The 26,887-nt window shown below is 34.8% G+C and overlaps 3 protein-coding genes across 7 annotated transcripts; 2 read left to right on the plus strand and 1 right to left on the minus strand.

The window, feature by feature from the left end:
• Positions 1 to 219: 219 nt before the first annotated feature.
• LOC132622411 (homeobox-leucine zipper protein MERISTEM L1) lies at positions 220 to 7,607 on the plus strand. Of its 2 annotated transcripts, none has more exons than XM_060337017.1 (12): positions 220 to 574; positions 1,780 to 2,056; positions 2,183 to 2,300; positions 2,882 to 3,070; positions 3,768 to 4,208; positions 4,645 to 4,746; positions 4,999 to 5,199; positions 5,307 to 5,481; positions 5,574 to 5,845; positions 6,244 to 6,339; positions 6,422 to 6,805; positions 7,209 to 7,607. In XM_060337017.1, exons 2-11 carry the CDS (start codon positions 1,821 to 1,823, stop codon positions 6,791 to 6,793), a joined length of 2,202 nt encoding a protein of 733 aa, XP_060193000.1. In that variant the 5' UTR covers positions 220 to 574; positions 1,780 to 1,820; the 3' UTR covers positions 6,794 to 6,805; positions 7,209 to 7,607. The 2 variants fall into 2 exon arrangements, with proteins under 2 accessions (XP_060193000.1, XP_060193001.1); XM_060337018.1 differs by lacking the exon at positions 220 to 574 and adding an exon at positions 1,218 to 1,336.
• A 7,644-nt stretch (positions 7,608 to 15,251) lies between these two features.
• On the minus strand, positions 15,252 to 18,142 carry LOC132621782 (vacuolar protein sorting-associated protein 28 homolog 2). Of its 4 annotated transcripts, XM_060336184.1 has the most exons (3): positions 17,984 to 18,142; positions 16,380 to 16,471; positions 15,252 to 16,291 (listed from the first exon to the last, which is right to left on the minus strand). In XM_060336184.1, exon 3 carries the CDS (start codon positions 16,204 to 16,206, stop codon positions 15,577 to 15,579), a length of 630 nt encoding a protein of 209 aa, XP_060192167.1. In that variant the 5' UTR covers positions 16,207 to 16,291; positions 16,380 to 16,471; positions 17,984 to 18,142; the 3' UTR covers positions 15,252 to 15,576. The 4 variants fall into 4 exon arrangements, with proteins under 4 accessions (XP_060192167.1, XP_060192166.1, XP_060192168.1 ...); XM_060336183.1 differs by lacking the exon at positions 16,380 to 16,471; XM_060336185.1 differs by lacking the exons at positions 16,380 to 16,471; positions 17,984 to 18,142 and adding an exon at positions 17,852 to 17,916.
• On the plus strand, positions 16,959 to 26,661 carry LOC132621784 (uncharacterized). Its single transcript, XM_060336187.1, has 3 exons — positions 16,959 to 17,566; positions 25,558 to 25,694; positions 25,766 to 26,661. The coding sequence occupies exons 2-3, from the start codon at positions 25,573 to 25,575 to the stop codon at positions 26,094 to 26,096; spliced, it is 453 nt and encodes a 150-aa protein (XP_060192170.1). The 5' UTR covers positions 16,959 to 17,566; positions 25,558 to 25,572; the 3' UTR covers positions 26,097 to 26,661.
• Positions 26,662 to 26,887: the final 226 nt, after the last annotated feature.

Here is a 26,887-nt window from a genome sequence, read left to right on the forward strand (position 1 = left end):
ACACATTTTTAATTTTGGACAACAAAATTCAAAAATCTGTTCTTTTTTTTTAAAACTTTGTGTCGGTCAAATTAAGACACTTAAATTGGGACGGAGAGAGTGTAATAAGAAGAGAAAAATAAGTGAAAATATACTAAGCCATAAGTCGTTTCACCATACTCCTATAGTGGAAAATTTAAACATCAGGATGAGCTGCCAACTTCTCATTTTCTCTCTCACGCAACAATAACATTAACACCTCCACTCCTGACTCCCCTCGCCATTAATGCTATTTCATCCTCTCAACACGCTCTGCTATCATATTAACTCCTTTCATCTTCTCCACCTGTTCCCTATTTCCCCTTTCTTCTTCTTTTTTCTTTCTCCAAAGCCCTTTTAATTCTTCTTGAATTCCCTTCACAAAAAAAGTTCATCTTCTTTTACATGACAAAAAAAAAAAAAAAATCACACAAGTTTTCACTTTCCTAAAAGTGGTTTTCCAGTGACCCTTTTGCCTGAAAACTAGATCTAAACTAAACCCTTGTGTGGATTAATTTTCTTCAGTTGTTGCTTTTGTTCCAAGGCTTCACAGGCAGTAAGTTTACTGTTCCATGCATCATTCTCTTCTCCTTTTTCTCTTATATTTTTTGAAGCTTTAGAAAACCACTGCTTTGTATAAGTGGTTAGGTTTTACTTGTTGTTGTTACTTTGATTTCTATCCTTTTCTGTTGGCGGAACACACGAACATCCTTATTCAGAAAATTATATTACGTATATAATCAAAAATTATTTTTTCATACAAAAAATGAAGTTTTGGAGTTGCTATTGTTATACCATTGTTGAGAGACTGGTAAATGAGTGAAGTTGGACTCTACCAGATATTAGTTGACGCTATATAAGTTTTACCTAAGTATGAAATGAGCCAAAAAAAAAAAAAAACGAGGCAGTGTCCGTGTTCACACCTAGTGTCAACTCTGTCTTTTGTTCTTATTGTACTAAAATTTTCTCTCGTTTTATTTTTCGGCACTGTCAAAAAAGTGTTTTTTTGCTTTGTCACATCAAGACAGAGTAAAGAATTGAATAAAAAGGAATTAGTCGTCGTTTGACATCCTAAGACCGAAGTCATTTCTTCCCCTTAATTTATTTGTACCCAGTCAAAACAAAACAAAACAAAAAAAAATCTTAAGTTATCTATACATAGAGACAAAGACAGTCAGGAGGGTTGGTGGCGCGGGGGGGGGGGGGGGGGGGTTGTGTTTCATTTTAGGGTTTGAAGGCTTTATATTTATATATTGACTGGCAAATTCTTCCATCATATGGCTTTTGGATTTTCTTGAGAAGCTCAATTCTTAGAAAAGTAAGTCTTTTTAACTACCTCTTTTGGTTATCTAAGTACTCCTATTTTTTTTACTTTTATGTGTATGCGTTTCTGTTGAGATCTGTCTTGGATCTTGAGCTAACAAAAGCTAAATTCTTAACAACAAACACAATAATTTTATTTTAAACCATGGTGGAACTACAAATAAAGAAAAACTAGAACAAAAATGGAAGTTTAAGTCTTCAAATCCAAAACTAAAAAATATTAATTGGAGAATTGTTTTTACAGGATAAGAATGGAACAAGTAGAATGAAAAAAGCTTACTAAATTATACGTACATGTGTTTGTGAAAAAAAAAAATTAAATTATTTTTTCATCTTGAACTTATCTTGAGCTTTTGCTTTTGTCCACACTTCCGTATAATCTAGCATGTGTGTGGTTTGTTCACAAAGATGGGCTTCTTCTCTTCTTTTTTTTGGCAGATGAAAAATACCTAGGTATAAGAGAAAGGAGAGAAGTGAAGATGTTTAAACCAAACATGTTTGATAGCCACCATCATTTGCTTGATATGTCCTCCTCAGCCCATAAAACACCAGAAAATGAGATGGAGTTTATTCGAGATGAAGAATTCGAGAGCAAGTCAGGTACTGATATCATGGAAGCCCCTAATTCAGGTGATGATCAAGATCCAAATCAACGTCCTAATAAGAAGAAGCGTTACCACCGCCATACTCAGCATCAAATTCAAGAAATGGAATCGTAAGTAAAACAATGTAACTTATTATATACACTGATAGTGTAACAGTACAACTATTAGTGTCTCAATTTATAGAAGGTAATTCAATTCCACATATAAAAGTTGTCCCATGTTTTATCATTTGACAGGTTTTTCAAAGAATGCCCTCACCCTGATGATAAACAAAGAAAAGAGTTGGGAAAAAGACTAGGGTTGGAGCCTTTGCAAGTGAAATTTTGGTTTCAAAACAAGCGTACTCAAATGAAGGTGAGCCTCTTTTATCTTTCTTTTTCTGTTTTGGAGTTAATTCGTCCATCCGGATTTACACCTCCCACACCGATATATAATAGAGGTTTTGATGTTGACCACTACCTCGTCTATTATCTAAACCAGAAGGTAAATAGGAGGAGGGCATAAAACCTGACCTCCTGAGAAAAGATAATCAACACTAAGCTTAGTGGAGCTTCGTGAGTAGATATCACTCACTAAGCTTTGAATGCTTGCATTGAATGTAATATACGTGAGGAATATCTAAATGTTTTGGGAAATTTGGGAATCCATTTAAAAATAAACGGAGAAGATTTGTATAATCGACTCAAATTTGCTTGTGTTGACGTCAGTGGCGGTGCCAGAATTTTTACTAAAGGGGTTCAAAATATAAAAAAGTAAACAAATAAAGAAGCCAAAAGGGTTCAACATATACTATATATACTTACAAACTAATTTTAATCATATATAAACAGTGTTATTTTACACATAAGAGGTTTCGGCCCCCTCGTCCCTATGTGGCTCCGCCCTGGTTGACGCGTAGTTATTATTATGATTGAGAATCCGTTTTGTTATTGCAGGCTCAACATGAACGTTCTGAGAACACACAATTGAGGAATGAAAACGACAAGCTTCGCGCTGATAACATAAGGTACAAGGAAGCCCTCAGCAACGCGACATGCCCAAACTGCGGAGGGCCTGCAGCCATAGGAGAGATGTCATTTGATGAGCAGCACTTGAGGATCGAAAATGCTCGTCTTAGAGAAGAGGTATTACTTATTGAAAACTACTCATTAGAAAATACTAATAGTAAGACATTGTCAGTGTAACACCTGTTACCTGCGTTATATTTCAAGCTGTTTAGTCTCACTTGTTTTGATCAGTTAAATATGGTTACTTGAGATTATTTTCTATTTAATTTATGTGTCGTATTGACTGTGCGCATAATTTAGAAAGAAAGATTTATCGGAACTTATAGTTTTAAATGTGTCATGAGATTTATGTGGTGATAAAAGTTTGTTACGTACTCTTAAGAGTAAAATGAGAAATTTAACAATTGTTATCAAATATAGAAAGATGTTACGTGGACACGTTTTCATTTTTAATGTGTTACAAAAAGAATGTCATCTTTCTATATCTAAAAATAATTTAACTTTAAAAATCTTATTTTACCCTTAAAGATAATTTATATCTCCATATATCTAAGTCTTGTTTTACTTACAAGTTTTCAAAGTCATCTTCTTCTTTTTTTCAATTCTATGCCTAATCAAATAGTGTCACGTTATTTGGGGCGAAGAGAATATTCTTTTTAAGGCGGATTAATAAGAAAAATAATGTCATATAAATTAAACTTAATTAATGAGAATCTTTTGAGTGACATGACAAACTTAGAATTATTTTACACTGTCAATTTATATAAGGTAAACACTAATTATTTTTATGAACTTTTCCTTTTTTATCCTACAGATTGACAGGATATCTGGAATAGCTGCAAAATATGTTGGTGGGAAACCAATACTCAATTTTCCTCAACTTCCTTCATCAGAAGCCCCTCGTTCTCTAGATCTTGGTTTTGGGCCTCAATCAAGCCTGCTTGGAGAAATGTACAGTGCTGGTGACCTTCTTAGAACTGCAATTTCAGGCCTTACAGATGTCGAAAAGCCCATGGTTATTGAACTTGCTGTTGCCGCAATGGAGGAACTTATTAGAATGGCCCAAACTGGCGAACCTTTGTGGATTCCAAACTCAGATATCTATTGTACTGAGACTTTAAGTGAGGAGGAATATGTTAGGAGTTTCCCTCGAGGCATTGGGCCAAAGCCATTGGCATTAAATTCTGAAGCCTCACGAGAATCGGCTGTTGTTATAATGAATCACATCAATTTAGTTGAAATTTTGATGGATGTGGTAAAGAATCTTTTTATTTCTTTTTCGGTAGAGTTGTGGGTCATTTGCAATTTTATCCCTATTTTTTGCTGGTCTTTAAGTTTTGCCCCTAATAACAAATCACTTTTTCGTGTGCCATAAGTTTATATTTTTGCAACTTAAAGTATTATAACTTCGATTTTAAAGGGTAAAAACTAAATACCAACTATTTGAAGGACAAACCGTGCAATTTCTTCTATTTACTGTTATTTTAAGTTACCATATTATGATTACTCTAAACAGTTATCATATAAACAGCTTAACATGATGATATAAAAAAAAAGTTTATAATGTCAGGGCGTAGAAGTTAAACTTTTTGTTTAATTGTGGTTTAGCTTTTCTTGTTGTTTTAATTTTTGTTGTTTTTTCCATTACTTAAATTTTCTACTTCTTTAATTGTTCTTGTAATGAATTTCAGGACCAATGGACAAGTGTTTTTGCTGGCCTAGTAACAAAAGCAATGACCCTTGAAGTCTTATCAACTGGCGTAGCAGGAAATTACAATGGAGCATTGCAAGTGGTATTGTTCAATTTCTACTTGTGGCCCTCTTTTAATTTTTTTTTTCTTCAGCCACAAATTCCTTATTCAGGATCAGCATGTTTTTTCAGCATATAAAGAATGTTTAGACATATATGCGTACTAGTCTATGACCCTTTGTTACATATATATGTCACTAGTTAAAAATTTGATTCTCGTACTCTGAATTCTTTCATTCTTCTTTAAACTGACGAAGTATATTCTAATGGATTTTTTTGTTACGTTTTATTTTAGATGACAGCTGAGTTCCAGGTTCCTTCTCCACTCGTTCCAACTCGTGAGAACTATTTTGTAAGATATTGTAAGCAACATGCTGACGGGACATGGGCAGTGGTTGATGTATCCCTGGACAATTTGCGCCCTACTTCAGTGTCGCGCTGCAGAAGAAGGCCGTCTGGTTGTTTAATTCAGGAATTGCCAAATGGTTACTCCAAGGTAACGACACTTCTCAACATTTCAACTATAGAAAATTTTTACGTTGTCAAATCATAGGAGTTAATTTAACTCTTTATTAAAATAACACATTGATATATGTTCACTAGGTTACGTGGGTTGAACACGTTGAGGTAGACGAAAAAGCTGTCCACAGCATCTACAAACCTCTAGTCAATTCAGGCCTTGCATTTGGAGCAAAACGATGGGTAGCAACATTAGATAGACAATGTGAAAGGCTTGCAAGTGCAATGGCGAATAACATCCCAGCAGGAGATGTTGGAAGTAAACAGCGATTAATCTCTTCATTTAATTAGTTGGTAAATTCAATGTTTCACAATCGCGAATCACTAATGTTCATTTAAAAAAAAATGCAGTCATCACAAGTCCAGCTGGTCGAAAGAGTATGTTAAAACTTGCTGAGAGAATGGTGATGAGCTTTTGTGCTGGTGTTGGTGCATCGACAACTCACACATGGACAACGTTGTCCGGAAGTGGTGCTGATGATGTTAGAGTCATGACTAGAAAGAGCATTGATGATCCAGGGAGGCCTCCTGGCATTGTGCTGAGTGCTGCAACATCTTTTTGGCTGCCAGTTTCTCCTAAGAGAGTTTTTGATTTTCTTCGGGATGAAAACTCAAGAAGTGAGGTAAAATCATGAAGCAATTGGCTTTAATTTAGTTCACTTCCATCAATTTCTTGCCCTTATTGGAATTTATATCATCTAAGTGGTTATAGAATTGGAAAGTTGAAACGTTTGTGTGATATAAGGAATTTAAATCAATAAGTAATTGCTCAAATGTTATCATGTTGATGATATCATGTTAAAGATAATTCATCACATCATTACAGAAGGATTTTCTTTTTTTTTTGTTGACTTAGAATGAACTTTCATCTGTTTTTGTTATTCAGTAAAATCCACCATTCGGTTGGGGATTAAATTTGCTCCTAACTTGTAGTTTCATATTAACATAAGCTTTCAATATCCAAATATTTCAAATCAACTTCACGTCATCTGACCATCTGCTGCTAATTAAATGTGTATAGTGGGATATTCTTTCAAATGGTGGGCTTGTTCAAGAAATGGCACATATTGCAAATGGTCGCGATCCAGGAAACTGCGTATCTCTACTCCGTGTCAATGTATGGTCATCTAATTCTATCCAGTTCATTCCTTTGTCTTAGTATAGGAAAAAAATTATAGTATCTCTTTTAATTTCTGCAGAGTGGAAACTCGAACCAAAGCAATATGTTGATACTCCAAGAGAGCTCCACTGATTCAACAGGATCTTATGTTATTTATGCACCAGTTGATATTGTTGCAATGAATGTTGTATTAAGTGGTGGTGACCCTGACTATGTTGCTTTATTACCTTCTGGTTTTGCTATACTTCCGGATGGGTCGACGAATCATCACGGTGGAGGTAATTCAGAAGCTGGCTCTGCTGGCGGATCGCTACTCACTGTAGCATTTCAGATATTGGTTGATTCTGTCCCAACAGCAAAACTTTCCCTTGGCTCTGTTGCAACTGTTAACAGTCTCATCAAGTGCACCGTTGAGAGGATTAAAACCGCCGTAACCTGTGAAAATGCATGATAAAAATCTAAGGTAAGACATGTCTACGCATGTTTATGAATTGGATTTGACTTAATACACACTGATAGCGTAAAGAATCGCATGGTTTACTCTTTCTTTCCCAACTTATGTGATACATTTTTTCGAGTTAGTCTGTCCAAGAAAGAATGATACATTCATATATCTGGAAATAACATAACTTTAAACTTCATATTTTACTCACGGTTTATAGCCACACAAATATCTGTGACTCGTTTTAGGCCACAGGTCTCAAAAGTGTTTCTATGCGCATCACATAAAACTGGATGAAAGGGGTAACATATTATACTAGCAAGTTAAATTTTATGTTACCGAATTAAGATTACTGGGACAGTTATCTGTCATGAATTTATAGTTTGAATTTTTAAACTTATCATAGTGTATTTTTTCTGATCAGTGGCAGGTGAAATTGAAGGGGGAAGATATAACAGAAAGTAACAAAATATACATGCACTGTGAGACAAAGGGAAGGAGTCGAGAACGCACCTCAAATGAAATCCTTGCACTGTGGTGATTTTTATTTAATTTGGAAAAAAGTATTTCACCATGGTGCAAGGGTTATAGGTTCGGGTATTGACTTCACCAAGGCCTTATTAGTAAATGTCAAGATATATAAACTAAACTAGCCTCAGAGCTTTTGTTTTGGAGTTTTTTGCTTTAAGGTTTAATTAGGACAATTTCTATATGTTCTTTGAAAGAAGTTTAGTGTGACTTCTGAAAGCTTATGTTTGCTAACAAGTTCATGGATTCGGTTTTAAGTTTTTGCATTAATTTGAAATTTTTAGTTCTGATATCATATATGGAATATCGTTCCAGCAGCTCAGAGATTGATTTTTATCATTGTCCTATATATATGTTGAATGAAAACTGTAAAATAATTCATATAGGTTCTAAATTCTGCGAAAAGACAGCTTATTGGTTCGGATATATTATTTATATATACTAAGTAAATTTTTTAATACAAATATAAGGTTTGAGTCAAAGTAACTGCTCCGGTTTTTTTGTTTATCAGATTAGGTTTGATTAAAAAAAAAATGTTGTTATAGTAGTTGTATTTATACCATATCTGAAAAGAGGACGCCACTGCATGCATGTTTATGGCAAGTTTACTATCTAATTATATTCCATAAAAATCATCTATTAATTATTCAAAATATTACTTGGTATATGATTTCGACTTTACCTTTATCGATAACATTTCCAACTGAAATGGACACCTACTGAGAAAGGAAATAGAAGAATATGAGAATATAGCTATAACCCAAATTATGTGAAATATTATCACCATTAGCGGGATGTATTAATGGCTGCACTAATTTAATGGCAACGACTATTGAAGTTGTTGCATCACATAAATGAGCTGTGCGAGACTTCGGTAACAGTTCAGTAGCTAGTAATTTTTCTGGTGATGCCCATTTCTGTCTTACGATCAGTGTGCACTGTGCACTAAATGCAATTACGTTGGTTTGCTGTAAATATCAAACACCTCGTCGTTCACTTTTATTTGTCCATTATATCAAACAAATATATTCACTTCTATTTATCACTTTTAACATATCAAGAGTCACATTTTTTTTTATGTTTTACACTTAGAGCCCGTTTGGCTTAGCTTATAAGCTGTTTTCAACTTTTTTGAGTATTTGGCTGGCCAGCTTATAAGTCATTTTGTGCTTAAAATAAGCCCAAAAAAATAAGTTGCCCGTTTGGCTCCAAAAAAAATAAGTTGGCCTACCCCAACTTATTTTTTTTTTTGCTTATAAGCTGCTTTTTTTAAGCCCATCCAAACGGGCTCTTAGTATTAATTACTTATTCCCTATGTTACTCAAACTCTCCAAAAATATTGTCATACACTATTTCTGGAGGATCTGACACGCACCCATCGACATTTTTAAAGAGTCTGAACAACATAGTTGATTCCTCGAATTATTTTCCAAGACCTAAGACTGATAAAATACCTTAATCAATTATTGTTTCTTAAAGAACGTGCAAAATTGAAATTGAACAAATAAAAATAAACACAAACAGTATTTGATAAAATACTTATATAATTTCCCATGCACCTTCGCTTAATGCATCTTAAAAGGAAAAGGAAAAGGAAAAGCACTTGAATATCATGCAACTGAAGGTTAGAATGCGTAAACCTCTATTATGTCCGAGAAAAGAAAAAAAATCAATCTCATGCTTAGCCATCATATACATTCTCCGTTTACTTTTACTTATCCACTATATCAAAAATATATTTTCACTTTTACTTGTTACTTTTATCATTCAAGATAAAAAAAAATCATGTTTTATTTACCCTTGTTAGCATTAATTACTTATTTTCTAAATCATTTTCCAAGACCTAAGAATAAACATCAATCAAAATGGGTACTGTGGTAAAATATCCATGTTAATCATTATTTTTTAAAGGATGCGTAAGTCCAAACTGGATAAGTAAAAGTGAACGGGAGAGTACCAATATAGATTTTGCCCTAGCCTCATCCTTTTTTTTTTTTAAACGTGAACTTAATCATAACAAACTAACACGTGATTTTCACCGACCATAAGGAAAAATGCTCTTATGCTTGCAGAAACATGATAGGTGGATTTTTCTGTTAAAATCGTTTCTCTTTGGTAGTTTACAAACTATTTGAACAACTTTAAATTATATATTTCGATATATAGTATAATGATATTTTACACATAGTAATATTTAACAAGTTATAGCATGTATCGATCTATTTTCTAAGTTACACTATCAGTGTATAACTTAAATTCATAAAGTATCACGTGGCATAATACCATTACCGTAGGAAGAAACTTTTGTAACTGCACAACCATAACGTTAATTAATTTAATGCTATAACTCAGACATGATTTTCCTCTAACATTGATTTAACTGCAAAGCAATTAGCTCAGAGAACAGATCAGCTCCAAATCTTTTGCCTTTTATTCCTGTCCTTTCCAACCAGGCACAATATTAAGTACTCCAAACCTAACTAAAATGTAGTACTAATAAACATTGTACTATTCGTACATACATGACGAAAGGTAGAAAGCAACATAGTTTTGATGCCAAAACATGGACCATTTCAACTTTGATCGTAAAAGTGCAGTACGCCGATCCATAAACATTGTACTATTCGTACTTATAGTTAGATTTTCACATTACATAAGTAGCTAGCAAAGCTTTTGATGCTAAAACATGGACCATTTCTACTTGGTACATAGTATAATAGAGTATTAATTACAATCGTTTTAAATGCACAATATGTTCACATTTGTATGACACTCTTTTTGTTGTTATTAAAAGAATGACATTATTTTATATTTGAAAAATATTTAACTTTGAACTTTCCGTTTCACCTTTAAAAATATAGCCATAGAAATGTCAAAACATATTAAAGACGCCACGGAATTAGAATATTTTGGTATGTATCAAAAGCTATTCTTTCAAACTACGTGACCAGTCAAGCACTACTATATATAACTCTTTAGCATGAAACTTTCCGTTTTGCCTTTAATGGCATGTTTTTATATCAATAGAAATAGCATACTCCATATTAAAGGCAACAAGTTTTAAGAATAGTTTTGGTATACACTGTGTCAAAAGTACTTTTTTTTTCTTAATTAAACTCTGTGACCAGCCAAAACTACACCTCTGTATAGAATACGGAAAAGACTCATAAATATCCTTAACCTATTGAAAAAGGCTCATAAATACCCTCCTTCCACCTTTTGGTCTAAAAATACCCTTAAAGTTTGTTTTTGGCTCAAATATACCCCTCAAACTAACAAAGTTAAAATTAACTCTTTTAAAAAGCCAAATGGCATTTTGTGATTGGACACATATATTATTTAATTTAAAAATTAAAAAATATGAACAAAACTGATTTTTTTTTTTTGCATTTCGTGAATTAATCAACGAAATATGTTTTTTTTTTTTTTTTTTTTTTTTTTTTTGCATTTCGTGAATAAAAAAACGAAATAGGAAATTATAATTTTTTTTTTGCATTTCTTGTATTAAAAAACGAAATAGGATTAAAAAAAAATTAATTTTGTTAAAAACGAAATTGGAAAATATATTTTGTCCAATTTTCCAATTTCGTTTTTATATGAACGAAAATATTTTTTTTTTATCCTATTTCATTTTTTAATACACGAAATGCAAAAAAAAAATATAATTTCCTATTTCGTTTTTTTATTCACGAAATGCAAAAAAAAAAACATATTTCGTTGATTAATTCACGAAATGCAAAAAAAAAAAAAAATAGTTTCGTTCATATTTTTAAATTTTTAATTTTTAATTCGTTAAAAAATTTTAATTTTTAAGTTTCCACACAATTTTTTTAAAAAAAAATATGTAAATTACGGAATTTTATTATTGGAATTTTTTTTTAAAATTACGGAATTTTATTATTGACCAATTACAAAATGCCATTTGGCTTTTTAAAAGAGTTAATTTTAACTTGTTAGTTTGAGGGGTATATTTGAGCCAAAAAACAAACCTTAAGGGTATTTTTAGACCTAAAAGGTGGATGTAAGGGTATTTTTAGACCAAAAGGTGGAAGGAGGGTATTTATGAGCCTTTTTCAATAGGTTAAGGGTATTTATGAGCCTTTTCCGGTATAGAATATAATGAAGCGAGCAGCACATTTGAAAATGGATGGTTGTTAATCATCAGCTATTAAATTTGAGGAAGAAATGATGTAACCAGAACATCTAAAAAGTTGCCGGAAGAAATTAAAGGTAAACAGTACTGTGACCCTGTATTGTCTTTTTGTGCTAATCAGTAGCCAGAGAAAGGGAACAGTTCACCAGAATGCCTTAAGACACATTGCGTACAAATGCATTAATCGACGCTACGCAGAGTACTTAATCACCAGAAGAAGTAAAAGCTAGCAGCTGGTCTTTTGCTGATACAATTAAATTACTTCCCACTTTTTATAGTACCATTAGTTTCACTTGTTTTGGTTCATCTCCTCCTCTTAAGAGTTATCTCCGTATTTTCTGTGGTCCTGAGGAGGCACAGGAAAAATTTAACATGGTGGAAGGAAGGTGGCTCAGGCCACTGTGCTTCAGTTATTAAGTTCAAATGAAAGTTGGGACAGATGCAGCACTACTCTCTGTGACTGCTTTGCTTTACCAGTAGATATATTTAAAGAATTTAACTTATTTACGCATAGATAACTACATTCAATTTCATGATTGCGTGTGTTTATTTCACATGTTAGGTGTAGCTGGTGTATTCGGCGGCTCCCTATTTAGTGTTGTGCATGGTTCCTTAGTAATTTTTAGTTTGATTAGGGAAATTACAAATATGAATCTGCTATGAAGGTTACAAATTCGGTCAAGAGGAAGAAAATTATAACATCCTAACTAGTTTCAATAACTCTCGTCCATGACATTTCTTCCTAGCTGCTTAGCCTGTAGTAGGTATCTGATTTACTGCTTTAGGTACCAGCACTATAGCTTTTAACCTATATTGTTTCAATTTCAACCATTATGTAGTTGATATACAAGGCGGTATAATTAATACTTCAGCTGATATCCTTAACCGTGCTAACCTAACACTATTAATGTATTTTAACATGTGGTAGCGTGTAACCCGTCAAGTGAGGACGTAAAGGCCTTTAATCTCCAGATCTAATCCTGAACTGAGAAATTTAACTTCCTCAAGAGGTTGAATCTTGTCGGAGAACTGTTTTTAATCTGGACAGCTTTGGAAAACCAATAATAGTGACATCTTACGAAGGAAACACCTTTTTTGGCAGGAAGAAGCCACTCATTTCCAAATTAACAATCTCATTATAAGTTAGTGATTGGAAATGTATATGCCATAAGTTGCTAAAGAACCAAAAGAATGAAGCTCTCTTGAATTAGTGGACACGAATATAAAAAGAAAAACTAATATTGGATGTTGGATGTTGGATGTTGGATGTTGGATGCTGGTAAATATAGGAATATGCGGATAGCAACATAATCAGATTGAGGGGCTTCAGTCCCCCACATCTCTAATATATTATCCCTAATATGTTATCTTAATTATGGATGAATTAACCAATATTATACAAGATTATGTTCCATTATACATGTCATTTATTATTATTATGTTAAATTAATGAACTAATAGCAAGGAAGTCAATCACCAAAAGTTAAAACAGTATGTTGAAAACACTCTAGAGAGTAATAGTTTGATAAGTAAGACGGAACAAATGCATTTCAAGTTTTGTCCCCAAAATAAGAATGAATGCGACGTGAGATTGGACGAGATTGTGGCGCCTAAATGAAGATAATATATAAATGTAGCCTCAATCTGCCATGAGATGACATGATAGTTGGTTGGAGATGTAACGTATAAAATTAAAATAGGATGTCTAAATCGAGAGTGCAATGAACCTAAAAAAGTAAATCAAAGACGAGAACTGCCATAAAATTAAATCAGCATTGTTATATGTGACTGAATGTTGGGTCTCTGAGACCAAATACACCCAAAAGATGACCTTAGAAGTATGGTCTAAGATGGATATGATTGAAAACTTGGAACAACCACATCCAACAGAAAGAGTAAGTATAGAGAATTACGTGAAAAATATCATCTAAAGAGGCTTGCCATGTCCTACATAGCCTCCACCTGCAATAATATTGCATAGGTGCGACACTAGTTGAATGTGTTAAATCACATGGAGGAAAGTTATCTCAAAAGACATACTTAGATTCTTTTGAAGTCAATGCAAACTTAACTAAGAATAGAAGGCAAACGAAACAAAGAATTCATATAGGCATGCAATATCAACTACTAGTTGGTACAGAGACTTAGTAGTTGTTACATTTAAATTAGGTCCACTGCTTCCTAGAAGTCTTTTAGCCTAGTTAGAGAGTATTTCTATGGCCGTGCAGGGGAAATTTAGAAAAGGACTGAAGCTGCTAACTGATGTAGAATCAATCTACAAAGAAGCTTTGCAAGTGCTCTTATCGCATAGCTGATTTACGGGCATGGATCACTCAAAATTTGACCAGCCTTTAAAGGGCTGCAGAGACGGGCCTATCTTTGGACGCTAAAACAAGTATTTCAGTTCCTATAGTTTCATGGGCTAGAGTCTGTATGGACGGCCATAAGATGGATAGGCCAACCCACCAGTGTGATTTTATTACTAATGCTAAGGTAAGGACGTAAGGTTGATAACATCCAAACAAATCAATGAATAGAGATCGGAGTGGATAGGTGATGTTGACAAGGAACTGGATCCCCAGTGAAACTTCATGGTGGCGGGTGATTTGCACAAATTGGATCATATGAGGCCGTCGTTTAAATTTTGTCCTTATTTAAGAAATTTGTGCAAAAATAACCTCAATGCTACACACCCGAAAGAATGAAAACTTATGCTTTCACAAGTTAGGTCTGGCGGGGCGTAACTTTAATACAATCTTCATTCTACAATCATGTTAAATTATTCATAACTTTGGTATAATGGTGTTGTTGGACTAACAAAACTTGCATTGTTCACAAGTTATGCTGAGCGGGGCATAACTTTGACACAAATTGTTCATAAGTTCTGTCCAATGAGTAAAACTTGCTGCAAAACTAACTTGTGTCGTTCAAATTGTTCACAAGTCTTGTCGAATTGACAAAACTTATCTATGTTGTTTAATTGTTCGCAAGTTTTATAAGACTATCTTGTAAAATTGGATTGGCAAAACTTGGGTCGTTCAGCAGTTCAAATATCTAGTTAAATTCTTTTATATTCAAGTCAGAATTTATGAAACATAGAAATTAAACTGATACACAAAGCAAAATGTCTCGATTTCAAATGCTTTTACAATCGCATTTGCATGTTTTCTAGATACATAAGATACAACTATGCAGCCACAACAGAGACATAAAGAACCAAAAGAAAATGGAGCGACGAGTAAGAAACGAGAACCAAGCAGATATACAGCAAACTCTCACTTAAAATAGAGTAAAGTTTTAGCTAAATCACATCAGGAAGGAGCAGGAGGAAGGAAGAAGGAGAAGTTCTGCTGCAGGGCATATATTTGAAAAGCTTTTTAAAACGGGGGCAAAAGTTAAATATCGTCCCACAAATGATCCTATTTGTGCAAATACTCCAACCATACTCTAGAAGTAGATAAAAGGAACAAAGGGAAACCCAGGGATGTACTATCCACATACTAACGCTGATAAATGAAATTTCCAGGTTCTCATGTCAAAATACTTCAAACTTAAAAGTTCTAGGCAGCTGAACCACATAACACATAGCAAGTTTTCGCATCACAAAAGATGCTTAATCAGCCGTGAGTTAAAACGCTGCACAAAAGATGACTCAACCTGAAGCACCAGATCTTTCAGTTTAGCCATTTCCCAGGACGCTGTTTTTAAGAATATTAGCAAAAACAATGACACCATCATCATGAATCCTGACACTCCCTTAAACAAAGCATATAGGGAAGTCAAAGATACCACATAATAAATGCAATATTACTTGATAAGTTAATTCCAAGGAGCTTAGTTTTACATCAAAACTCCCACTTTATTTACAAAAGCTCAATTTTTTAATGTAACAAAAGAGAAGTACGCAAACCGAATAAAAATGTTGTTGGGGATGAGTTCATGTTGAATAAAATGGAACAACCAGACAACAGTCCCACAAATTACACGACTCTTTTCCGAATCTTCATCAACCAGCACTTCAACCAAATAAAGCATCATATGTAGTATAAACTTGGTAGAGAAAACAAGAATGCAGCCACATATGTACAAACATATCACCTGAAATAAGCAATTACGTTCCAGCAGTGGGCAGTGCAGCCACGAAAGAATTGTATGATGATTCAAGATCAAAGTGTAGTTGACGGGCCTGCTGCTCTGTCAACTCATCTGCAGCTCCCATTTTTGATAGCCTTGAGAGCCACTCTCTCACCTTTGTCTTCCCCTCAAAATCAGCTGGCAGAATTAAAAGTTTATTAAGGGAAGATGATAGGTCTGACAACAGGGGATGGACCTGGTCAACAGCGAACATGTTCAGCTTCAAAGAGTCCATGGCAGTGATGAAGTTCTGCACACACTCAGCCACAACAGAAGCTGATGATGCAGCTGATGTGGCAGCGGCAGCACGGTGCTCCACAGTGGCAGGCACCCCAGAGGTCACGAGCCGGTTTAGGGCAGCAGGGCAATCCATTTTGTAGGTATCATGGAATCGCTCAATGCTAGGTACGGTATCTTTCAAAGTGGAAGATAAGGTCTTGAAATGAGCAATCAACTTCTGGCATTCAGTTTCATATTCAGTAGCTGAAATGATGTCGCGAACATAAGCCTTCTCGAGCTTTTCGGTTGCCTTTATTATAGCAAAGAGCTCCGCAAAGTTCTCATACATTTCCCTTTCCCGCTTATCATTCCATAGCTTAACCTCCATGAGAGTTGGGAATAATATCTTTGACCTTTGTCAAAAAGGTTGGAGAAGAGGATGGGACACGCGCAAAGATGCTAAGTCTTTGTCACTGCAAAAAAATATGCCCTAATGTTACAATATGTCAATCTATAACTAACAAATCTTTTAATTACGCTGACCAGACTTATAGGCTCTACCTTCATACGGATATTTGGTAATAGAAATTACCAATTGAAAAGTGCACAAAAGTTCAAACTTCAGAGAACAGCACCCATAGAATTTCCCTTAACTATGATAGCAAAAAATAAATGTATCAGTTTTTAAAAGCGAAATGAACAGATCACCATTGTGAGGTGAAAAGAACCAGTTAAACAGACATTCTTGACAATTTATCTGGGATCTCAGTATTCGGATGATGACAGAAATGGGTGGCAGACCATCTCCCCAGCAATAGATATTACATGTTTCTCCTATAGTTTCTAGTTCCAAAGTTCCCTCAAGTAGTCAAGTTTGATTAAAAATGCAGAAAGCATCTCAAGTGAAAATACATGAGTTAAAACCACATGAAATTGTCTCTATTTATGAGAAGGGGAAGAAAGAGACAAGGATGAGAAGTAGACAGAGAAAGAAGAATAGGACAGAAAAATAAGAGAGAAATGCGAGATGGAGAAGGGAGCTAAAGAGGGGATAAGTAGAGAAAAATGGAACTGTATATCTGATTGAAGACAAGACCTTTTACCAACTAGTAATATTCATCATTTATGACATTACGCTTAGCTATTTTTAGATTAGTTATTACTACCCCTTTATCATTCTGTTCTTTGAATTGGTTTGATTTAAGTCTTGTCTTGTGATGAAATTGACGTGATAACTATCTTTCTTATCAGACTTCAGAGATAAGTTTTAAGTGTATTGGGAATTCTAACTATCCAAAGTTCCTTTCACAATAAATTCAACCTTTTCATACTATGTTTGATGTGAATTGGATCTATCTTCTCTCCCTATATTTCACTCATATTCTTCTCTTCTTTCTCTCACTGTAATATCTCTTTCTTTCTGTCCTCATTTCATCCCCTTTACTTTCTCCCCTCTCCCTTTTGGTACACCAACCTAGCTTTGGCCCCGTTAGACCAGAATATAACTTCTAAAGGCACAAATGTTTTCTATAAATCAGTGCCAGAGAGAAGGAAAACAGATGGAAAAAATTGAAGACAAAAAAACAAGTAATGTATAAACGGTGTGAAAGGAATGGAAAACCTAACCACATAGGCAATACATCTCATGTCAAGAACCAAATACAAGTAAAGAGATACAGATAAGTGCTAGGCATTATACAAGAGATCAACTTAATGCACACCTTACTACACTAATTGGGGCCAGCTATGTGAGTCTACTTCTCTTTCCAGCTTTATATTCTCCTCTTTTTCCTCCATTCTTTCCATGAGTATGATAAAACACGCCTAAAGATGCGGATCTAGTCCTTAGCTACGGATCCACTGTTCTTTGTATGTAAAAAAATATTGAATTTCATAAAAAGGGAATGAAAAATTACCCAACCCAAAACAAAATTTCAACACCCAATTCAAGAACAAACAAAAAAAAAAAAAAAAAAAAAGTAGATGGAAAGAAATACATGGGTTAGATCATGAGTTAAAACGATGTGAAGTACCTCAAGAATGGATAGAAATTGAGCAAACAAATTACTATTAACTTTGGTAATATATATATAGAGAGAGAGCGCAATAATTATTACTATTACTAATAATAATAATAATAATAAAAAGGAGGAGAAAGGACTTACGGTAAAGAGGGAAAGGTGAAAGACGCGACTTTGAATAATGGGAAGAGTGTTGCAGGTAATCAAGAGAGAAAAGAGGTGTTGTGTGTCTCTGTACTCTTTGCTTGCGACATACATAGGTTGCGTGTTCTGTTGTACCCCCATTACTTTCTTCCTTTTCCTTTCTTTTTGTGTGGGGGTATTACTAGCCCATATCCATATAGGATTAAAAAAAATATTAAAAGTTGTAAATTGTAATTAGATTTTTTTTTTTTTGAAAAAAAAACAGCAAAACAGTTTCACTTCTCAAATATTCCATCCTATCTTAAATTATTTGTCGTGTTCACGTCGTCTAAGAAAAACATTCATTAGGGGATGGATTTTAACTAGTATTTTACTATTTATTGTATTTTAACAATCATAATATCACCTCACCTCATAGACTGACTTGATATATGGGGTGGAGTGTTAGACAATCAAGAATTCTCACGTTCAAAAGATGAAAGTTGCAGAAGTAAGTGTTGCGATGGATGTGTAGAACACTAGGATACTTAGGATTAGGAATGAAGATATCTTAGATAAGGTGGGAGTGGCCTCAATAGAGGACAAGATGCGTGAAGTGAGACTGAGATGATTTACGCATCTGAAGAGGAGAGACACTGATGCCTCAGTGCGAAGCTGTGAGAGGTTGGCTATAGACAGTTTCAGGAGAGGTAGAGGTAGGCTGAATAAATATTGCGGAGAGGAAATTAGACAGGATATGGCGCAGTTTCAGCTTACCGAGGACTTGACCTTAGATAGGAAGTTATGGATGATTCAAATTAGGGTAGAAGGTCATAGTATGTGATCCCGCTTATCCTTTCATACTAGTAGTCGCAGTTTTGCTCTATGGTTTTTTGTCCTTTGATTTCAGCAACTATCTATTATTTCTTGTACTTCGATTATTTTATTTATTTGTGGTAGCTACTGCTCCTTTTTCAGATTGCTTTATCATGGCTTTTTCGCTTTTGTTATTTTCATTTTTATACTGCTTAAAATTGTTTGTCCTTATCTAATCTTTTTTGCCATGCTTTCTCTTGAGCCGAGGGTCTTTCGGAAACAATCTCGCTACCTTCCTGTCACAGCCCAACCGGAGGGCTATGACGGACACCCAGAAGCTGACCTCCTAAATGCCACAATACATACATAACATACCTGCTCATGCTCATTCTGGGCCACCTGAGGGCACTCACAACACAATCTGCTAACTTATAGGTATTATAAACTGGAGGGTAACCGCCCTCGAAAGGTATATACACACATGCATCAGTAAACTGAACTGGGGTACAAGCCGACAAGGCTACCCAATAAAACTATACAACCAAACAAGTGTTGAGCGTGCCATACTGTCTGACTGAATATAAGTGTCTATGAGCCTCTACTGACATACTGGACATGCTGCGGACGGGACAGGGCCCCTGCCCTACCCACAAACAACCAAAACATATACCAGGTCTAGACGGCAACTCCGGCAAGAGAGGAGTGCTCCACTGTCAAGCTGAAGAAGCAGCCTAAGGATGCAATCTGTCTTCCTGGCTATCTGAACCTGCGGGCATAAACGCAGGCCCCCCTCCCCCCGCGAACAATAGGGGAGTCAGTACGGAAAATGTACCGAGTATGTAAGGCAGAAGAGTAACATACACATAGGAGTCATGAATAAAATCTGAAAATCATAAGCTAAACTGGCTGACTGAATGCATCTATATGTCTGACTATCTGAATATATCTGTATGAATGCATCTATATGCCTTACTATCTGAACATATTTGTATATCTCTTCTTACTGAAAATGCCTCTGAGGGCTTATGATATGCATAGGTCATAGTGCCGAGGAACGTACGACTCGATCCATATCCCATATAATAGTGCGGAAGAATGTACGACCCGATCCATATATCATATAGGCCCCTTCGGACAGCCCTTTCGGGCATCATAATCATCATCACTGTGTACCAGCTGATCAGTTGGTAATGCGTATATAACGCCTCTCCCTTTCCCCATACCTCATATACATATAATATACGCGTATATAACGCCTTCTGGTCATGGGTCAATATGCATATATGTAAATGAATGCAATGCATAAATATGAACTAACATTATCATAATACAAAACTCAGGACCCATGAACAGAAGGGACAATCATAACAAGGGGTATAGGATCATCAAGAACTGAGATACTCCAAGTACTTCTAAGAGTAGAATGATATGGAGACTCGATTACTCGTTATTCGCTCATGTCATAAGATCATGCCAAAATGAAATAAAGGGAAAGCCTTAACATACCTTGGAGCTTATCTATTCGCCCAACTTCTACTTCTCGAACTCGCAAGTCTACAATCAAGAGAAGTTATACTATTGCTAGGCTCATCTTCATGTGCTTACCTTAATCCTTCAAATTAAATCTTTCTAGAATTTGCCGAAATTCGAGCAACATCTCCTTTGTTTATATCCCTAGCCCGAAATCACAATCTCAATAAAACAACAACAATAGCAACCCTAATATCAATAACGTCATTATCAACACCAAAATATTCCATAAAACATCCCACACGATATTTTTCAACATACAACAACAATATACACTTCTTTTCTTCCCAATCAAAGAGCATAATCTCATCAACACACCAACAACATTAGATACCATCCATATACATATAAATCAGCCCAACTACACGGCCACAACATGCTCAAAACAATCCATAACACAACAACTACAACACAACACTTCCTCCATAACTATTTTCACTTTTAAGACTTGCTAAACCTTCAAAATCAACTCAACATAAGAGATAGGATGAAGAACATACCTTATACGTGAAGAAATTCAGCCACACCAACTTTTTTCAAGACCAAACTTACCACAACATCAAGTAGAAATAAGAACAATCACCTTTCATGGACTAGTTTGGTGTAATCTTGTTAAATTCTTGATTTAATGGGCTATAAATATTTGGGGGATGTGTTAGGAAGTTTCTAGGACTCATGAGAATGTAAAATGCTAAAAAAAATGGGGTTGATAGGGTTTTTTATACCCCTCATAAATCGGTCCCGCCAACTTTCCCAAGTGGGACCCACGGAAGCCATTTGGCAGCTTGGAGTCTTTATCTTAAAATGGTCATAACTCCCTACTCCGATGTTGTTTTGACCAGCAGTTTGTTGTGTTGCAAAACTAGACTCGACGAACTTCATTTTAGGATTTGGAAAAACCTTAAAACTCCTACTATACCTGGAGATATACCCCTCCAAATTCTGTCCAAAATTCGATCCAAAATTCTGCGAAACTTTTTTTCAAATTTTCGACAAACTTATTTTCATCGATTTTCTTGATCCCGGAATTTTCCGAGACTCTCCATACATGATATTTATAATTAGTCATACTTGATAATGGCAATGTCCTTTGGTTCCAAGGTTGTCCTTCCCGGTTACGACTTACGAGATCGTAATTCATCCTTTACTTCATTGTTACGTACTTCCCATGGCTAGTACCTTCCAGAACTTCATGAGACATCTCTGATACTCCATTAATACGGTGAAATATGTGGCATGCTCATGCTCTGAAAGTGTGAGATGTAACACTTCCGAGGTAAGGGTAAGGTTTGTGTACACTTTACCCTCTCCAGACCCCACATTGTGGGATTTCACTCGTATGTTGTTATTGTTGTTGTATAATATCATCTCATAATTGAGATGTTTGTAGTCTAGAAGAACAATAACTACTAAGAATGAAACGGGGAGCAAATAATTAATTTTATCTTGATCTTTTCAAAATGATAAATAATTTGAGACAACTAATTTTAGAAATCACGATAGATAATTTTAAACAGAGGAAGTAGTTTAATACTTCCTTAATTCTAATTTATGTGGAAACTGTCTAACTTTAGAAATAGTTTAATTTAAACTTCATATTGAGAAGTTTTTATAGCTACATCAATATTATATAACGTTCAAGACCACAAATTTAAAAGTGTTATACCTTGACAAATATTATGACATGTTTACGATCATAAATTTTTAAAATCTTCATTTTTTGTTAAACTTTGTATTTATTCTTGATTTTGCTGCATAAATTGAAATAAAAGGGTACCATTCTTTTGAGAACGGGGGAGGAGTACTATTTAGAGTTGAAATTTAAGAAAATAAATAAAATTTGAAATTTGTATATCAAGATATCATCCATTTTCATTTTGTTTTATGTGTCTTAATTTAACTAAACACAACTTTAAATAAGGAAGACTCTTAAATTTGTGGTCTTTAACTAAATAAATAGTATGTACTTCTCGTAATTTTAAATATGTCATATGAAATGTTGGAATTAAAGAGTTAATAAGTATAAAAATTAATTTTTTTCAAACAAATTTTAAAAAAATTCAGATACATATATTAAGGACCCGTTCAACCATGAGAATTTTTCACTTTTTTCTGGAAAATTATTTCACTTTATTTGAAAATTAATGTTTGACCATGAAAATTTCAAATACAACTTCATTTGAAAAACACCAAAAATGTTGTTTTCACTTTTTTCACTTTCAATACATTCAAACAATCAAATATGTTTTGCAAAAACTATAACCAAACACAACTCTATATTCAACTCCAACTTCAAAATTTCAAATAAAGTGAATAATATTTTATTTTCATGGCCAAACGCCTACTAAAATAGAGGGAATAACAAGAGTCTAGAGCCAAAATGGCCCAAAAAAAGTGCTTTTGAACCAAAATACCCCAACAAAAAAAAGGTGACAAAACTACCTTTAACGCAGTATAATGGCGACGTTAACTCCTTTAGCGTACTAATTTGCTGCGCTAAAGCCCCCCCCCCCCCCCCCCCTTTTCTTCTTTTGGTTAACTCCTCTTTCTTTACACTTTTTCACGTAATTTGACTATAGATTAATCATGCTTCGGGACCCCGAAACTATAATATTTTATATAGAACGCTACTTATTTTTGTGCGATTAATAAGGTAAGTTCAATACATCAAGGATAAGCTAAACTTCGGATTGCCATTTTAGTGGTTGAAAAGTGCTCGAACTCCATTTTTATTTGAAGACTTGGTGTCATTTGCTTTAAGTTCTTTATGAAAATGGTTAAACTTGTTCATTAATAATAAACCAAAAGTAGTAAAAATAGAATCATCAAAAAAAGAAAAAACATAAAATACATTCATCAATTCATGCCCTTGAGTTGATGAAAAACTAAACATACTAATATTCTTCAAAATAACAACATCATCATAAATTAAGCATAAAACTAAAATCACAATATTCTTAATCATCATCAGAATAGAAGTCCTCAATATCGTCCTCAGAACAATATTTTGGGTTTCTTAAGACATCTTTTTTTTGTAGATATTAATTCCCTACCGGTTGATGATGCTTGTTCTTCGGCCAACTTTAGCATGTAAAATCTACAACGTCTTGCTAGCATTCTGTTGGTCTCTTTTCTAATCGTTTGTACGGCAGCCTCGCAAATTTTTGGACCTACTCGAGGCATGGTTATTGAGTACCTTGTTGGGATTTGAGCGTTGAGATTTTGCAAGTCACGAACAAGACGTTGTGATTCGGCGTACCGATATGCCCATTCGCGACGTAAGCCACAATAATATTCACGTGAATTTGTATATTTCAGCTCTCGAAAATTGTCATTACGCTTTATTAAAAGGTGAGGCTTGAAATCGTCTAGCACGAATTCACTGTTGTCGGTTGAGGAATCACCGGAATAGTTGCTATGATTTGAGTGTCATCACCACTGCTATTCGAATCCTCTGAAAAAAAATACCGACTAATCTATATTTCTACTATTCGACATTAAATTTTAAGTAGATACTAAGTAGTAAAAGGTATTGAATTTTAAGTAGATGATAAGTAGCTAAAGGCTTTTTATATAGGAATCAAACTCAATTGGTCGTGGGATCATGACTATGACCCCCACCAACTTTATTTAATACAGTAGAACTATTAATAATATCATGGGGAATCATCTTCATCAGACATCTCACAGTCCAATCCCACTTGGATCTAAATCTGGCGTAACTATGTTGACCATATTCTACCCTGAGGCAATGTATTTTCATCCGATTATTCTCTTCGCGAAAGTGGTTAAGAGCAAAATTCAAATCTTGTGGAGTGTCACGAGGCATTGACATAGCACATCTTTTTGGGCGTTTAAGCCCTAGTGACCTCAAGTTTTGTTCCAGTGCTGCAGCCTTCCTAACACGCCAGTTCCACTCGTTTGTCATCATATTGTTGTAACGTTGGTTGTATCTCTCGTTCGGGTTGTTCGAATATTCAAAATCTTCACCCAATTCCCATATCCTACTCATTGCGTCGAATATGTCTCCTGGAGAGAATGATGTAAAACGACTAATATCTCCAAATAGGTTAAAAATGACATAGTAACTCAATTTTGTGTGGAATTTTGTGTGGTTGATAGTTATTGGTCAAATTACGTTATATAACACTTGCTGCATGAAATTTTGGATTCGAATTATGACATTTTTCTGTATGACAATTGAGGGTGACAACAAAACGCAGTCATATAGCGCAGTAAATTACTGTGTTATGTTAGAATAACGCACTAATTTACTGCGTTATACATGTATAGCACAGTAAATTACTGCATTATTCTGACATAACGCAGTAATTCACTACGCTATTCTAGCACCACACTGACATAACGCGGTTAATTCATGTGTTATGCAACACTCTGTACTTAATTTGATTTGATGTAACACTGCAAGACACACTAATTGCATGCATGTGTTTGTTGAATATTCAAACCTCAAACCTTATTAATACAGATTTTGTATGAAAGAAAAAATTCTAAGTTTCATCCAACTTTTACATTTTGTACTGCTCCTCAATTAGTCAAAAAATGGAAGATGTTCCAAAAATTAGAGTTTCTTTATTCTGAGACGGAGAAATTATATTCAAGAAAAATAATTTGCGTTATAATTTTTCCCCAAAATATCGTGTTAAGTTTCCACTTAACTTAAAATTCTCAAAACTGTTCCAAGCCTTGTATAATAGATTACAAGTTAGTAGGAGTGATTTTGATTTAAATATAATTGAAAGATATCCAATGTCATTTACGCCGCAAGGTGTAACTAGTTATGGACAGTGGTACATTCAAGACGATGGTTCTTTGTCGGATTATTTGAAGGCGTCTTATGATTATATGGAATGCATAACTTTAAACGTCCTTGAAATGTACGTAGAGAAGGTCCCCAAGCCCCGTCTAGAATTCATGGCTGCGGCTCCTCGGGAAGCCCGAAATAGACCTCATCGAGAAGTCCCGTCTAGAATTCAGGCTGAAGTTACTCAAACGGAACCTACTTATGAACACAATTATCCTGACGTGAATACTTATAAAGGCATTTTGACGAGTCAAATGCCTCTGTAAAGTTTAAGTCAGCAATTTGATGGGCAGTGGTAAATATTCATTATTATTATTATTATTATTATTATTATTATTATTATTATTATTATTATTATTATTAAGTGTAGTGGCATATATTTATGACTTGAATGCTATTAATGATGTTGATTATATTTTTTAAGGGTTATACACCTGATATGGATCGCATCGGACAGTCCTCTCAATCGGGATGGATGAATCAGGTTGGAACATCCTCAGCCTATCCAATTACTCAAAACGATGGTCCTTCCTCAAGTTTCGGTGCAGTTGATTCCTATTGGTACGTCTATTTTTTTAACGTCAATAGAATTATTTGATGTGTAGTAGTTAAAATACTACTTTCTTATGTAGGGAGAATATCGTGGTTGCACCAAATTATAGGCAAAGACCTGCTATGGATAGTCCGAATTATCCGAATTATATAGTGACATCATCGAGTGATAGTGAGGAAATACCTAATGCGGAGGAAAGTGAAGATGAAGAAAGTGACGATGAGGTTCAGGCTGGAACTAATCCTCAATATCAACTAGAACTGTTGCAAGACATGATGAACAGTTCGGCACAGCAGGAAGAACTGAATTCACAGCACCTATTTGAACAGCAAGAGTCGACCCCGGTTCAGCCGCAAAGCCAATTTCGACAGCAAGAGTCGACCCCAGTTCAGCCGCAAAGTCAATTTTAATAGCAAGAGTCGACCCCGGTTCAGTGGCATTCTGATGAGATCCCTATCTTGATCATCTTCAAGATCGCCCAGATGCCTTTGTCTTTACTAGGGATGATGATCATATTCGGCAAAGTTTGTGAAAATAGCCAGTGGATCTTGTAAAACAAAAGGCTCGTATTGAAAAAGGCATGATTTTCAACTCGAAAAAATCATTGCGAAGGGTTGTTAATACTTATTGCATACAGGCGATGAGGGAGTTCAAAGTTAACGATTCCACACAAAAACTTTGGTGATTGGTCTGCAAGCCAAAATATCAAGGTTGCGAATGGATGCTTCGCGGTAAGGAGACTGCTGAAAAGATGTGGACTATTTCAATGTTCTACACAAAACACACTTGTGATATAGGTGACCTCAAAGATGATCATTGCAATCTAGATACTAATATGTTTGTTCGTGTGTTAGTTGGCGACATTGGAAAAAGCCCAAGGTATCCCCTTCGCCTAAGTTTATTTTAATTTTGATGTTAATACGATGTTCCTCGTTGCTATATATTGATTTCAACTTATTCAGGTTCCCTATTAAAGATTGCATTATAGTTGTCCTGTAAGTATATCGCAAAACCGTTAGTAGGCGGAAGGAGTATCTTAGGCATAGGCATGCACATAAGATAGTCTACGGTAATTGGGAGGGCTCTTTTAAGAAGTTGCCAAAATACATGGCGGCTCTACAATACTTCAATCCTGGTACTGTTGAATGGAAGCTCAAATCGAAGCCTGGTGTGCCCGGTAATATTTTTGAGTTTGTGTTTT

Source organism: Lycium barbarum, chromosome 12, assembly GCF_019175385.1.
Source record: "Lycium barbarum isolate Lr01 chromosome 12, ASM1917538v2, whole genome shotgun sequence".
NCBI lineage: Eukaryota > Viridiplantae > Streptophyta > Magnoliopsida > Solanales > Solanaceae > Lycium > Lycium barbarum.